General features: G+C 41.0%; 1 protein-coding gene across 2 annotated transcripts in view; it reads right to left on the reverse strand.

The window, feature by feature from the left end:
- The window catches only part of ghrb (growth hormone receptor b), a 23,384-nt gene extending 7,680 nt beyond the window's left edge, over positions 1–15,704 (reverse strand). The window contains exons 1-3 of one of the 2 annotated variants that reach the window (XM_008304560.1): positions 15,619–15,704; positions 8,474–8,564; positions 666–795 (exon numbers count right to left, since the gene is read on the reverse strand). In XM_008304560.1, the coding sequence (XP_008302782.1) occupies positions 666–795; positions 8,474–8,555 (212 nt within the window). In that variant the 5' untranslated portion in view covers positions 8,556–8,564; positions 15,619–15,704. Of the gene's footprint in view, positions 1–665; positions 796–8,473; positions 8,580–15,618 lie in introns of those variants that run through there. The other variant, XM_008304559.1, reaches the window with a different exon arrangement.

Genomic DNA, 15,704 nt, shown 5'->3' on the forward strand with positions numbered 1-15,704 from the left:
AGTGTATACTTGTTAGACAAAGACGTACCTCTTTAATGGAAACCAGTGGACTTAAACTGACAATGTAGGAAAGTCAGAAGCTAAACAGAGGTGGACTCACACATTGTTGGTTTAAATTAAGATATTTCCTTTTCATATTTGACCCTATTACTACCCACTAGGCAACAAACCTGACTACACCTGAAGTCATAAATTGCAACTCCAAGTTACCCTAAACTGGACTTTGCCACAGAGCCAGCAGGTGCACCATGCATTCAGATAAGGTTTAGACCCAACAGCGTCTACATTAGAGCCATAAAACCAGCGGCCTCGGAGTCTAAACGTCTCTAAACTGAAGGTGTTCCGTCCACATTTTTCAGTCGTGCAGCTATTTTATTATCTGTACCAGCAGCTGTTTAAACACAGCCCAGAGCACTGTTTTATGCTTTCAACTGATTTTCTCGCCTTTTATGTGTGTAAATACAGTCGAGTGACCTAAAAGTTCACATTTTGCCTGAACACAAGCTGTTTTAAAGACCTGAAGATGCTGCTGCTGCTCCACTCTGTCACGTTTACAAACCGGCTTCACATGTTTCCCACTTTGTTTTTTCTCTTGTTCCTTCTTTCTAGGATGTTCTTTCTCATCCTGCACCAACACATGCGATGACCAAGTCTTTCCCCCTCACTTTTTGTTAATGTAGAATAGGCGCAGATCTCCCGACTCGTTCTGGTACGAGCCCACGTTCCACGTGCAGCGGAAAGTCTCCATGTTGGTCGAGACGCAGCCGGTGAGGTGTGGACGTCTCTGAGGGACGGCTGCAGGGAAGAAAACACAGACAGAGAGGAAAATTACACGTCTAATAGCACATTATACAATAAAAAAATCCTTCCTTTGTTGCTACTGCTGTGACTGCTTGTTGCTGTGGAGGCTGGCTGAGCCGCATGTCAGCAGCTGGATAATGAAGCTGAAACCAGACCCCGGTGTGCAGCTCAGCCAAAGGCAAGTATCAGCCTTTTCCTGGAAGTCCTTTTTACTGCTGTTCAAGAGAAAGCTGCAGCTGGAGAGTTCACTGCCACCGCTGTCGGGGAACGAGCTATTTGCTTTCGCTGTACTCAGAAATGCACTCGCACATAAAAAAAACCACTTGGATCCTGTTTTACTGCCTGCAGAAACTCAAGCCATGTGTGCACAGAGCACATTTCTGGAGCTTTCTAGCAGCAGACTTTAACTCTGTCCCAAAATCCTGCATGTTTGTTGTGTTCACAGTGCAAAAGGAAAGAAATAATCCAACATGCAATGCAAAAGATTCAAAATCTTCCCTCCTAGTATGAACTCTGAGTAAAATAACTGCAAAAACAGAACAACAGCAGGTGTCTAACACATGCTGGATACAGTTTTGTATTTCAGCACAGTTCTGATTAAATGTTTTCTTTCTCAAGTCCTGGCATACGTTTGTAATATTGTGCAACGCACTCATGAATGGATGCATGAGAAAATGGAAAAAATCTGCTACATTTCACCACCTCGCCGACTTGTTCCAAACCGCACGGACGAAAACAATATTCTCACTTAGCTTTTGTGGCACTGAGCTATTAAAATAATATTGTTTTTATGTGCATGAGGTTTTAAAGCTCCGATATGACGCATGCTGGATTTACGTTGTGGTGTTTGCAATAGTTTAAGAATACCTAGAAACATTTGGAGGTTCTCCTGTAGACAGTACAGCTGCATCAGCCATTGTTTTTTATTATTGTTTGCTCTAAAAAAATCTCAAATAATCGTGAAAGTATATCAGTAGATTTTCCTAAAGCCTAAAATGATGTCTCTTATTTTGTCCATAAACAAAAGATTTTCAGTGTCGCAGAGTTTCAAAAAAACATTTTAAAAAATAGTAAGAAATTATAATTATTGTTTACCAAAGCCTAAAATAACATCCTGAAATCTCTTATTTTGTCCACAAACCAAACATATTCTGTCACCGAGGAGTTAAAGACACAGTTAAGAAGCTGAAATGACAGAATTCTGACTTCTTTCCCCTGAAAAGTTACCAAAAGTGCTTAATTAAATAAAGTTGACAACAAACCGATTATGTGTTGCAGCTTTACTTAGATTTTTCTCTGCAAATGCGCGTGTTTACACAAGAATCCACTCAAAGTCCACTTACTGGCCCCCATCTAGACCTTTAAGCCGCATCACACGGTCTTCATCAACACAAGCTGTTTGCTCAGAAAGCAGTCGGCACGACAAGCCGAGCAAAGTGTGGATACATGTTTGTGTAATGTAGGTGAACCGGCCCTTTAAACAAAGAGCTGAGGGGCCTTTTTGTTTTTTTTAACGTGCTCTTAGGTAAAACTCCGCTGATTGTACGAGCTGCAGGACAGCAGCAGCCGTCAGCTCCGCATTTCAGAGAGGATCCGGGCCGGCCGAGTACCGGGAAGAGCGAGGACAAGATGGCTCCTTCTCAGCGGACGACGAATACCTCTGGCCTGCTTCAGGGAAGGGGAGTCACGGGTTAAAAATAACCTGTTTACCAGTTCCCCCGACGCCTCCTCGGAACTGTGCTTAGTCAGGATTAAGAGAAAAATCAATTTGACACTCAGCTATGTGAAGCATTTTTGTGGCTGACTTTCTAGTGATGCATGAGGACGTGCGGCTGGTTTGTTAGTCGACTGAGAAAACGGGCTGAAGTGGCCTCAGGCGCATTTCTGGGTTTGGTTTTATTAGTGTTGTGTTACATTGGAGGGAGCACAGCAATGCAGAGTGGGTTTTGTGAAGGTCCAATATTTAGCATGAAGTCATAACAATCTGCCGCTGTTCTCAAGAGCTACTGGTGTCTGTGGTATGAATGTCTCTGACAAATCAAGGCAAAGAGCTGCTTTATGGGCAACTCCACTGAAATGACTCAGTGACCTCGTATAGTACAAAAGAAAAATCTTATCGTGACATTCCTCCTGTGGGGTTTTATTTTATTCAGAAAAGGCAAAAACAGGCCTTCACATTTCAGCTTTTATTATAAAACAGCTTTTCGTGATTAAGTTGCACACACTGTGACAGAAGGTTTAATTCGACTGTTAGACTTCTTCAAGAATCATTACAGTTTCTCATTTATTTTGCCACAAACCGTGATCACTCGACGAGCCTCATTTATTTACCTGCAGACTTACAGAGGCAGGTGCTCGGGGTGGATGGTCGGCCCACAAAACGCTCGGCTTTGACACCGGACACTGGGGTTTGAATCCTGAGCTCTGTGTGTGGTTAGGTTTGGCAACTAGACCGCGGTTTTGCCTCCACCAACGACGTGAGCGGCTAAAAGTAACCGTAGACTACGAGGTAGGATCGAGAAGTTCACATTCCGTTCTTTGTGCGCAGGAACAGATCAGCAGCTCTGTGAAGTCGTGCCATCTCTTGCAGGTGTTTTATGAGTTCAGCACGGACCTGCAGAAGCGAAATCTTGTCAAAGTGTTAAAGGATCTCCAGCAAAAGGATGACCCAACATTTAATGTCGAAGACCATCACTAGAGACAAGAGTTGGGTCTTCGGCTATGACCCTCAGATCAAACAGCAGTCTTTAAAGACGGAATTAGTCTCCGGTGTCTGACGGAGAACGTTCAGTGCAAAAACGACCTGAGCTGTGGTCCGATAGCCGCTCGGCGCTGCATCGTGTCAACACAGGTTGAAAACGCACACTTTTTCTCAGGCTTCACCGACGCAATCGTCATTCTCCGTCCGCCCAAATTCGCCTGATTTGGCTCCATGTGACGTCTTCGTCTTCCCAGAAATAAAGTTCAAATTGAGGCGTCGCAGGTGGTGCCTGATGGATCTACAGAGCAGGTGACCGGTTAGTAATTCCAAGCAGAGCAGAAGCGCCGATATCACTGTATCAACACACAAGGTGACTACATCGAAGTGGACGGTGGCCAGATTCTAATCAGGGACGATTATTGGCCTTTACAGGTGCAGATATGGAACTTGTTTAGCGCACCATGTTGCTATGAGAAGATAACGTAGAAAAAAAAATACATTTTACTGATTTGCAACTTATGCATCAGTTGATGAAATGAATTCCTCACAACTACATGCAACCATAATCATAATTTGTAGGAGACCGGGTAGATTTTGCAATGCATAAGAATGGATTTTTTACTTCCAAAATTTGCAGCTTATGATCAAAATACAAAATGAGATATAAAGTAGTCATAACTTAACACTACTTAAGCATTAATGCAACAATAATTATGATCCAATAAAAGCTGAAATGATTATTCAATTAACAGAAAATGTATTTGTCACCGCTTTGCTAATCACTAATTACATATTTACTGTTTGCAGCCTTTTAAATGTGCAGCTTCTTCGCTTTAATTGATCTACAATTATGCATTTGAGGTTTTAAATGGTTGCACATTTCCCCAGTTTCATTGCTGTAGGTGATTGATGTGTAGAACAAACAGTCATTTTAGTTTTAAAGTGCATTTTGCTGACAATACTTGTGTATTTTCAAGGTTAGTGTTACTTTAAAGTAAAATCTTGAATGCAGGAGTTGTGTTTGTGAGAGTCACTTGATTGAGAGAAAAAAAGAAAAAAAAAAGGAAAATGTGTTTTGCTCCATCACGCCCGAGTCTTATATTATACATTTCTGGGTAGAGAACGTGGTCAAGGCAACTGGATGGACTCGCAAACTGACGGGCTTCTTTTTTGCCGCTCGCAAAGTAAGAGCTGCAGTGTTTGCTCAGCAGCTGCCGCGCAGAGTTCACTCCTGGAGTAAGTAAACATGCGAGCAGCAGATCTGGAGTGCACTCTGTCGAGGCCACGAAGCTCACGGACAATTTCATAAATGGTTGGATCAATTTACAACGTACGCTCATCACTCCGCTCGTCTTTCTGAGCTGCCGGGTGGCGTAAACATGTTTACGGCATGACTTCTTTTTTTCTCTCTCTCTGAGTGCTACCGGCTCGCTCTACTTCAGGGTGAAACAAAACATCCTCGCTCGCTCTGTTTTCACAAGCCCAGCTGCGTTTCCTTTTAAGCGTGATTTCGAATGGACCAGGAAATAGCAGCGCGCATTAATTTCCTTCGGAGGACCAAGTCATACCCTCAGCAGATCCCATAAATTATCATGTGGAACAAAGCTCCTTGTCCGTCTTTGTTTATGCAGCCTCTCGATGGTAATCAGTGTGTGTTTTTCCTATTATTGCGTCTATTAACATCTGCACAGTGTGTCGGTGGGAAGCCGTCATTAATGTCTTTCCTGTGAGTGCACAGGGCAAACAGTTATTTAGAGAGTCACATGTTCAGACATCAATCAGTGCACTCTCAGGGGGAAATGCCTTATGCTCTGCATTTAGAAAAGCCATTTCCTCGCTTGGCTGAGGGCCACGATGCGCTCACCAGTGATTACAGCTAAGAACATTTCACTAACAAGCTTTATGGGATAAAACTTGGATGGAAAAAAAAGCGGCTCGTATATGCGTGAAAGCGCACGGTGACAAACGCAGCTGCATTATTAACAAATGTCACGACTCCCCGACTGAGGCCATTTGATGACTAGAACCTCCGGTGGAAAGTTATTTTGGCCAAAGTGCATTTCACTTTCCAATAAACTGTCCAACCCGAACGATTATGAGGTTGTTTATTCCTGCCGGCAGGAAATAAATACCCATTATGATGTGGTAGAGGTTTGGTTTAGAGAAAACAGGTACTTCCTGGGGTTAGAAGACCTTTGGTAACAATAACAAACATGTGGTCGACTGCCGGGTTTTGTTATTAATGTTCTAATCTGTCACTGTGGGCGTCATCTCAGCAAAATGTGGTCGTGCTGCGGTCGAAACAGAAGGTGGTTTTACATACTTCAGCAGGTGTTTATATGTCTGTCTTTCTGTCTGCGAACAGATTTTGTCAACAAGAAGGCTGATTCAAGAACACTCATGTAATCGTGTGAAAATGCAGCAGACGCTACTTAAAGAGACAACAGAGCTGAGTCTTGGTCTGGAACAAACTCTTCAGTGTTAAAGTCTAAAGTCTTGTTGGTCCGTCCATCCGCCCCGACCTCCTCCTACACACACACTTTTGTCTTTATAAATCCATCCAACTCCCTCCTTTTCTCGTGGTGCAACTACCAGAAGCGCTCGAGGCCGCCGTCACAAAGCAACAAGGCCGGCGTCTCGTTTTCACGGAACACACAGTACGAGGCTCCAGACGATACGCTCTCCGGGTTGAGTCATCGTTATAAAAGATGAGCAACTGGGTTCCGAAACATCTGGTGCTTTGATAGAAGGCCAAAGCACATAGAAAAGGTTGGCAAAGAGGTGTCCTTCTGTTAGAAACATCCAGTCACTGAGCTCTAAACCATCACAGTTTGTAGAAACCTGAGAAAAGATGCAACAGCTTTAAAAACAGCTTTCTGAGCTTTTGTAGCTCCTCTTACATTTTCCTTGTTATTGGCTCATTTTTTCCTGCACTATGAACTCCTGCACTTCTTTGGAAATGCGAAAAATAATGACTAGAATTAGAGGGAACTCAAAATCATCCCCATCTAACTTCCCGGTGAACCCCCAACTTGCTATAGACATTTTCCTCTCTCTGTGCAAACACTGCCTGCAGTTCAAGCCGAACAGTTCCTGAATTTTTGTGAATGTTGGTTGCAGATGAGTCGCTAAAGGCTTCTCAGTTATGCCGAAGAGTGCAGAATTTTATGGCTTTTTCTTCAGAAACTGGTGCTAAAGGTTTACGTCTGGTCAACTTTTAAATCAGACATGCAGGATAAAGTGATTTTCATGAACCGCTACAATTTTAAGCTTCGATTTAATTTTCTCGACAGAAGTTCACGTGGCACAAGATCAGTTCAAGGACTGCTGGACAGATGAAAATCCAACGATTTTGCCAGTTTTTATCGTTTCTGGCTCTGATAAATGCTGAAATGTTGGCAATTCTCTAACAACGACATGCCTTTCAAACCTGCAGGTGTGTTTTGAGGTTCAGACGGTTAGAAATCAATTGAATGTTCAGTGTAAACTGTCAGATAATATTCTTAGAAGCTCAGGTTAATATATCGTAGTATCTTCTTTTGTCTGACCAGATGTACAAAATGAAAAGATTCTGGCAGCACATATTTAAACCAGTGAATGTTCATCAAATTTGATGTCAGTTAATTGAATCCATCAGTTAAACCCCCTGATCATTTCAGTTCTGGGGTACTGGTTGGTTTACACTGATATGTAAACTGGGGGTCAATCATTTTCTTCCCCAGGGGCCTCTCTTGAAAGTTAATCCAGCCTTGACCATAAAGCTCCGTAAAGCCGAAGGTGTTACGTCGAGTTCAGGAAAGAGGATCCGGACGCAGGACACCGAGCGCTGAGGCCGGACGTGAAGTAAACTTCAATAAAACTTACGGCTGCTGTTAACAAAAACTACAAACTACAAAATCACAAAGGCAGGAAACAAAACAAAGACGTGAAGCAAACGAGGCGACGCTTTGAACATCAAACAGGGATCAAACTAAAAGAACATTTTAGTAAATCCCAACCGGATGTAACCCGTAGATTTAAGACTTTTTGATTCCTTGGAGGTTTGTCAGCTCCTTTCACTCGCTTCCAGCTTGTGTTTACAAAATTAGGTAACACACTGACATCATTTACTTTTATATGTGTTCTTCGGTTACACACCAGAACAAGTTAAATCTAAACTTAGAGATGAAGCAGCGATTCAGGAATCTGCAGCCCGTTAAAGAGGTGGCAAACTGTCTGTCAGGTCTGCAGAAAAAAAACCATTGAAGTGATGCTTAGCTGATGCACGGTGGCCTTGTTCACTCGCAAACAGCAGCATGACACAAAAAAGGAATAAAAACAAGCAGCAGGAGATCACGTCCTCCGTCCACACCTCCGCTCAGGCTGTTATGTAACGAGATGAGCGTGCGTGACTCAAATGCTCGATCCAGAGCCGCTTTACACGTCTGTGGATATAAAATACTGGCCGTGTCTGCAAACACACAACCTTTCCACCGCCGTCGGGAGGGTACAAAAAAAAAAAAAAAAAAAAAAAAAAAAAAAAAAAAAAAAAAGGGGGGGGGAGAAAGAAAAAAAAAAAAAAAAGCCGGGGCCTCGACACTCTAAACAGCTTCCCATTGTTCGGCCGTGGAGTGCTCTCTGCTCTCCAGAATTCCTGGGAAGCCACTTCACTGGAAATGCTGCTGTGGCTCTCAGCGGAGGGCTCCGCTGTTGTGCAACACACTATCGCGTCCATGTCAGCGCCAAAGCCGCACAGCAAAGCACGGCAGCTATTGATGTTTTTCAAATGGTTGTGATGAGCAGAAACAGATTTTTTTTTTTTTTTATCTCAAACGTCAGCTCCATTTGGTTTTCATTCCAAACCAAACACATCAACGGCAATTAAAAACAAACTCTTGGCTTCAGAAGACGCCAAATGTCAAAGGGAGCATCGGCAGTGCACTAAAGCTGCACAACAACACAATCAGTCAGTGTTTTGGTGCAACAACGTACCTTCCTGAGAAGCTGATTCCAGCGCCGAGGCGGTGAAGATGTGGAGGAAGAGGAGCAGCGCAGTGGGAGCAGCAGCAGCCATGGTGCTGAGCTGTGGAGGAAACATGTGGCTAATATTAGTTTCTGAGTGCACAAGCCATGAAGGCCCAGCCCACCTCCACCACCATCAAACTGGGACGCTCCCAACACTCCTCCCTTAAAGAGCAGCACAGTTAAACCCCGCAGAGCCACAGAAATGTCAAGGAACTGCCCCTAATCCTCATAAATATAAGAAGAGATAGACAGATGTGTTATTCTATACGCTGACATCTGGCTGGAGGAACCTTTGTCCTGACATCTGCTCTCAGTCTGTAGACACTTACATATCAGCTCCTTTTTCCTCCTCCTGATTTCACACATTTTGTTTCTGGTCCACGAGAAAACACACATAAACAAGATCATATTTACATAACACACACATAAAGTGTTTTATTTTGAACATGAGAGACTTTTAGTCATTTTTCAAGCGAGGGCGAAATATTTGACGAGTTTCAGATTTTCAAGTTTTACATCTTTGCAGTTTGAGGATGTTTGAGGACTGTTGGTGCAAAACGACGGGTTTCATGATATCTGTCAGGGCTGCAGGTAACCGTGAACAAAATGTTAATTAATGAATCAATGCTTTGAGTTTGTCCACTGCTTCAACTAATGTTGTGTTTAAACTTGACTCACTCACATGTGCAGCTATATTGTCACTTCATTCTGCTTGTAACCTGCCCTTTAAATCCTATTACAGCTTGTCTAGTTAACTGAAGGATTCATTGCCAGTTCGAGTAATATTTCAACTCCTTTTACACGTTTACATTTGAACTGCTGCTCCGTCAGAGCATCGTATAGGACCTGCTAAACATTAACTGACTCGGATCAGACTGGAGCGTCCCCACATTGTACCTATAACTGGTGACATACTAAGCACGGTGGTCATTTATTCTGATACTGGTGTTGTTCAACTTCAAATATGATAAGACCTACAAATATGTAATATGTCATCAGGTTATACAAATGCTACGCCTTGACTTAAATGCGAAGGCGCTTTCCAGAGGTCATTATACACTGCAGAAGGCGTTGTCATGGTGACCCTTTACTAGCTAAACCCCCACCTCCTTGTGTTGCTAACAGCACTAAACAGCGAGCAGCTCCACCTGCAAAGCTTGACGTGTAGGCAGATGCTAAACATTAGTTGAGTCAGATAGGATCAGCTTGGGGCAAAAAAAACTAGACTTGATTGCGACATCCCTACATTCTACCTGTGTCAAAAAACTGCAGCTGCAATTCAGCGAGTGCACTTTTTGCTTGCATTTCGATGAATTGTTCGGCCCTGTTGAGTGATAAAACAGTCATGACACGTGGCGGCAACGAACACTTCATCAGCTCGATAGACTAGCGACACTTTAAGGCGTTAAAACAACTGAAACAGTGCAAAGCTGTCAATCACATCCCTCGATAATGGAGCTCCTTTGGCCTCCACACAGGCGCTAAGTTGTCATCAAACCTCACAAATGACATTGCTGCTCTCACTACATTAAGGCAGGAGCTCCAAATACATTCTGTCAAATACACTTTAAACAACAAGCTGAAAAATCCCTCTTCAACTCGCAGTCAACCCCAGATTCTGAGCTCTGCAACAAATGATGAAACGAGTCTCTGTCAGTAAACAAGACCTGAACGAGGCCAGGAGAGTAGTAGAGACGGATTTCACAAACGCTGGCAGGAGCCCAGCCGGCGCTGTTGGCGGCGGGCTGATGTCACGTTCCGCACAAAACTGTTTACTGTTTCACAACATGCCTCTCCAGGAAGAATGAATGATGTGAATACCAGGAAAGAAAATAATGAATAAAACATGCTCCGATTTAAACCCGCTGCCGGTTCTCACAGCCGTCCCGCTGCTTCATCAACGGCATTTTTTTTTCTTCTGCTTGGCGGTATTTTAGAGTTTCGAAAGGAAAAATATGCCGAAGCTGAAACATCTGAATGTCTTCACATGTCGGGTTTCAATAAGATGAAAGATAAAGAAGATGGGGAGGCAGTTGAACCTTTTTTTTTTATAATAAGAGTGTCATACATTATATCTAGAAAAACAATTTCAGCATCTGTAGCTGTTCTTATTATATCTTCTGTCATAATTTCATTAATATTTGAATTCATGCAGTCATTGAAATTGATTAAAAATGCAATAAATGAGATGTTAAAAAGGTAACTTTGAGAATCAGACTAAAATATACGACCTAACGAACCACATTTCACAGCTCTGGGTTGCAGGAGAATTTCTGACTACATCATACTTTCATCTTTTAATATTTGAAGCCAAGCTTCCTCTATTTCCGTTTCGGTTTGACTAATGTACCGGCTGAGTTAATGCACGTTTACAGCATCGGTATTGGTGTAAACGACACTTTAATTCCCCCCAATTTAGATTAAAACATCTATTAGTATTTGTGAATTGATGATTTAGTCGTTATTGATACTGATGTAATTTCCAGTTAAGCTTATTTTTTAAAGTCTCCCTTCATTCTAAATGTGGGAAAATAAAGGAAATGAAAATAAATAACGCATTTCTGTCAAAGGTGCGAATAGGTCGGCAAAGTTCTCGAGTGCGTTGTGCTATGAGTAATTACCGCCCCATAATCTTTCCCCACTTGTGTCCCACTTAAAGGAGTCTAAATACGCCCACAGTGAAGGTTTTATTACTGGTGTTTATATTCCTAACGATAAGGCCGAGAGTGAGAAACATAATGTTCATTTATAACCCACAACAGCATGTCTGCAGCATCAGCGCTGCTCCTTTCTAATCTCCGTTGACTGTTGTCGGTATGTATACATTTGATAACAGAGTCCAGCTTTTGGTTAAAGACTAAACTGCCCTCACAGCTGCAGGTGAGCAGATGGAGACTCTGAACAGTTCACATTTAAGGCCAAGACGACCCTTTTTTCTTCACTGCGATCCCTCTTTTCTGATGAACAACACATTGTTTTCATTTGTCCCGGCCTCATTATGACCCTTCGTTATGTTTTATCGTTTTGTACAGACGCACATGTGGCAGAAAGAAAAGTCAAAGTCAGGTGATGTAATCATAGAGGCACTGGGAGGAGGTCGGGGTGGATAAAGGGGTCCATCAAACATAAGACACTGCTGTTCATGTCCTGTTTTACTTTCAACTACTAAATAATCTTAACTTTATGTTTATTACTGTTACCATGATGGCAAAAGTAGCCTAACATTAAAAGCATGCTAATTTTATTGTCACGAAAGCCTAAAAAAGATGTTTTTTTTAGGCCTAAAACCAAATCTTAGTTATTTATCTTTGTGATTTTGAATATGGATTGTATCAGGTGTGTTGGGATGAACTTGATATAACATAAATAAATCCACCTTGCATGCAGATGTAGTCCAGTGAATCGTATAATGGTACTTGTTAGCAACACAGTCTTTACAAAATGACATTCCTGGATCACCCTGGAGATGCTTCAAACATGTAGTGAAAAGGTTGTTTTTACCCCAAACCAGGACATTTTTCTGAACACCAACCAAGCAGTTATGGTGCCTAAACGTAAACCAGGCTTCTAACATGTTAAATTATCTGACAAAGTTTTTCTAAAACTAAACCAAACCAGAAAACACAAAGTAAATGACAGAAAACGAAACTTAATTCTGAAACTGATCATCTGGGTGAAGGTTTGGTTGATGGTTTATGCCACCGACAACCCATACTACCTCCTCAGCCACCCGCCGGAAACCACAAATTAGGTTTATTTCAAAATAAAGGTACATTCTCTGACAAATGTGTGCGAAAAAGCAGTTTAGTTGTATAAGATTACAATTCTGGGTTGTTATTTGACACATAAAATGAAAAAAAAGCAATGCAAAACTGTCACTATTGTCACATTTGGTTCAACTAGAATATGTCTACATGCTTTAATGTTCAAAAAAACAGATTTTTTTTCCCCGGTAGCTGCATTTAAAACGCTCCGTTTTTAGCGCCTGTCAATTTAAGACCCGCCTCCTGAAACGCCAAGCCTGCTCCGATTGGTCAGCTGGCCCGATGACACCTGATTATAGGCAGGTAACCCGAGCAAAAGCATCTGTACTGAGGGAATAATGTTAAAATGCAAGGAAGCTGCTCATTCATTGTTGGGGGCGTGGCCAAATGTGTTACATGATGATGTCATCAGGTAACAGCAGAAAAGCCTGGAGTTGAAATGAGGCATTTTCCGGCGGGTAAAAAGTTGAGTTTTCTGTCAGAGAATAACTCACTTTGGTTTGGACTTTGTAAGCCTACAGAGCTTTTATGTGCACAAGAGAGCTGTAAAACACAAAATATGGGCTCTTTAAATGCTCCAGAAACATCTAAAACTTGACAAACATGCCCATAATATTGACATTTATTAACATAATGATACACAGCAGCTCGTGTCCTGTCCCAGTTTTTACTCTTAACCTTAAAAAGATCACATGACAAAGTACAAATTGTACAAACGGTCCAGATCTCTATCAGCACGACGACGCTGTGCTGTCACACTGAATGGTCTGTTTTGAAGAGAAAAAACCGCAGAAGTGCAATAACTTCGGGGTAAGAACATTATATTTTTGGGGCAGGACGCATGTTTTTCACTGTGTGCAGGAAGTACGAGAACCTCACAGCAGATAAGAGGCAGAAAGACGGTTTCAGTGCTAAATGTTATGATGGTTTCAGTTCCTACCTGCTTGATTCACTGCAGGATGTAAGCGTACGGTGCAAATATCCACCACCGACGAAAACACCTCACTGCACATCTGTTTGTCTTCATCAGCAGCTTACAGGGAGTTTTTATTGTAAAGTTAACTATTGGGTTTAAATTCAGCAACAACATGCAGCATTTGAAAGGTTTGCAACTGGCAGGTAGCATCAGAACATCAGATATGAGTCTGAAAATCATGGAAGAAAAAAAATCATTGATTCATTTTGAATTTTTTATTTTATTTTTTTCCCCCACCAGCCAGTTGATAATTTGATCTGTTTAATGTTTTGACCTTTAACTACGTTTAACTACATTTTACTGGTCTGAACTACTTCAGTGCATCATATCATAGGAGTTAATATACAGTAAAAAAAATAAAAATCTGTATTTTTAAGAGTGATTTTTGAAACAATTAACTGTTATTTTACAGGTTTTTATCCATTTTGGTAAATTACAGACAACAACAACAATAATAATAATAATAATAATAATAATAATAATAATAATAATAATAATAATAACAATAATAAGCAAAGTCACAGATAAAAGTATTTAAAATGGAAGTTTTTGAGATTTTTTGAATAGTTTTATTCATTTTTTGAACAATTTACTTCTATTTTAAAGCTTTTCTCTGTTTCGCTAAATCACAGATAATAATTAGCAACATCACAGGAGGGAAAGTATAAAAAATAAACAATTTTTATTAGTGTTTAAGTGTAATTTTTTTAAAAAAGTATTTTACAGATTTTCAAGTTTTGTAAAAGTTTTACAGATGATTGCAGTTAATTTTTAAAACATTTTGAACTTCACAGACTTTCTCAGATTTTTATATATTTTTTCTTGCTGCCAGATGATCAATATTGGATTAAAGATGTATTTTTTACAGTGTATCTTTTGGTATAAAATGTCGTCAACAACCACCAGGACACATTCTGTTGTTGCCTCACTCCAGAATAATTGGACACCGTGACATGTTCTGGTGTCGCTGCCCGTCCAGGAGAGAAGCTCTTTTATTCGTCTATTACGTCGTGTTAGTTTTGGTTCGTTTCTGAACATCTCTTGGTGGTTTTCAGATGGAGGCTGGTGGTTGATGGAGATGGAGTCTGTGCAGCAGCAGCAGATCCAAAGCTGTAAATCAAACGTTCCTCCTCAGTGACGCCTTAAAGAAACAAACCTCAAGGCGTACATGTTCTTAGAGGCTTTTAGTCGCTCCTAATGCTCTGAATAGTTCACTTTTCTTTTTTTATTTGATGCTACAAACTGAAATCCTCTTATTTTAATATTTGATCATTATAGAATTTAATCTCACAGCTCAAATCCTATTTCGTGGAGTTTATGCTTTTTGTTTTTTCTCTCTTTTAAAAAAAAAAGGTATTAGTTGTTTATTTTATTTTAGAAACTGATCTTACAAACTGAAATCCTGTTTTGTCCATTTTTTATTATTATTTGATGTTTATTTTATTTTCAGAATTTGTTCTGGCAAGATGAAATTCCATATTTTTAAAATTGTACTCTTCCAAGCTTTTACGTACTGATTTGGCATTTATTTTATTTATTAAACAAAATGACTTTAAAAGTTTTAATACTGATTCCTGTCTAGCTTTTTTAAATAAATAATAATAAAAAAAAAACATATACTTTGTTGTTTTCTGTCTATCTTTACCAGTTTGTTTTAAGATGCACCAAATAAACACACTTGATTTAATACAACAAATAGTTCAACTAACAGTCAGTGTCATTATCAGTGAATCTACTTATTATTATTTTATTGATTCCATGTTGATTTCAATGTCAGTCCTGAAACATGTCCCCAACCATCCACAAGATGAAGATTTATTCTTATACAAGTCACAGAAAGACTGAAATCCTCGCATGAGAAGCTGGTTTGACTTTAATTTATTCTAAGAAAGAAAGAAAAAATCAACCAAAGTAGTAAAAGTTCCAAACAGCAGGTTTCTGGCCGCTGAGCTTTTGTTCTGATTTAATACATTAAAATGTGAAAAATAAACCAGTCTGACTGCTGAACCAGAACACAGAGATCCCAGCTGATCAGGACCAGGTCCAGGCACGTAAACAGCCGGTAAACAGCCGGTAAAGAGCCGGTAAACAACCGGTAAACAGCCGGTAAACACCTGGTAAACACCTGGTAGACACCCGGTAAACACCTGGTCAACAGCTGGTAAACTGCCGGTTAAACTCACCGCTGGCTGCCGGTAAACACCCGGTAAACAGCCGGTAAACACCTGGTAAACAGCCGGTAAAGAGCCGGTAAACACCTGGTAAACCACCGGTTAAACTCACCGCAGGCTGCCGGTAAACACCCGGTAAACTGCCGGTAAACACCCGGTAAACTGTCGGTAACCAGCCGGTAAACAGCCGGTTAAACTCACCGCTGGCTGCCGGTCTTGAGCTTCTCCGGTCCAAACGGGAGCAAACAGCTGCAGGTCCAGAGTGAAGCTTCTCCAGAGACTGACGG

This window comes from Stegastes partitus, unplaced genomic scaffold, assembly GCF_000690725.1.
Source record: "Stegastes partitus isolate 25-593 unplaced genomic scaffold, Stegastes_partitus-1.0.2 Scaffold2254, whole genome shotgun sequence".
NCBI classification, from domain to species: domain Eukaryota; kingdom Metazoa; phylum Chordata; class Actinopteri; family Pomacentridae; genus Stegastes; species Stegastes partitus.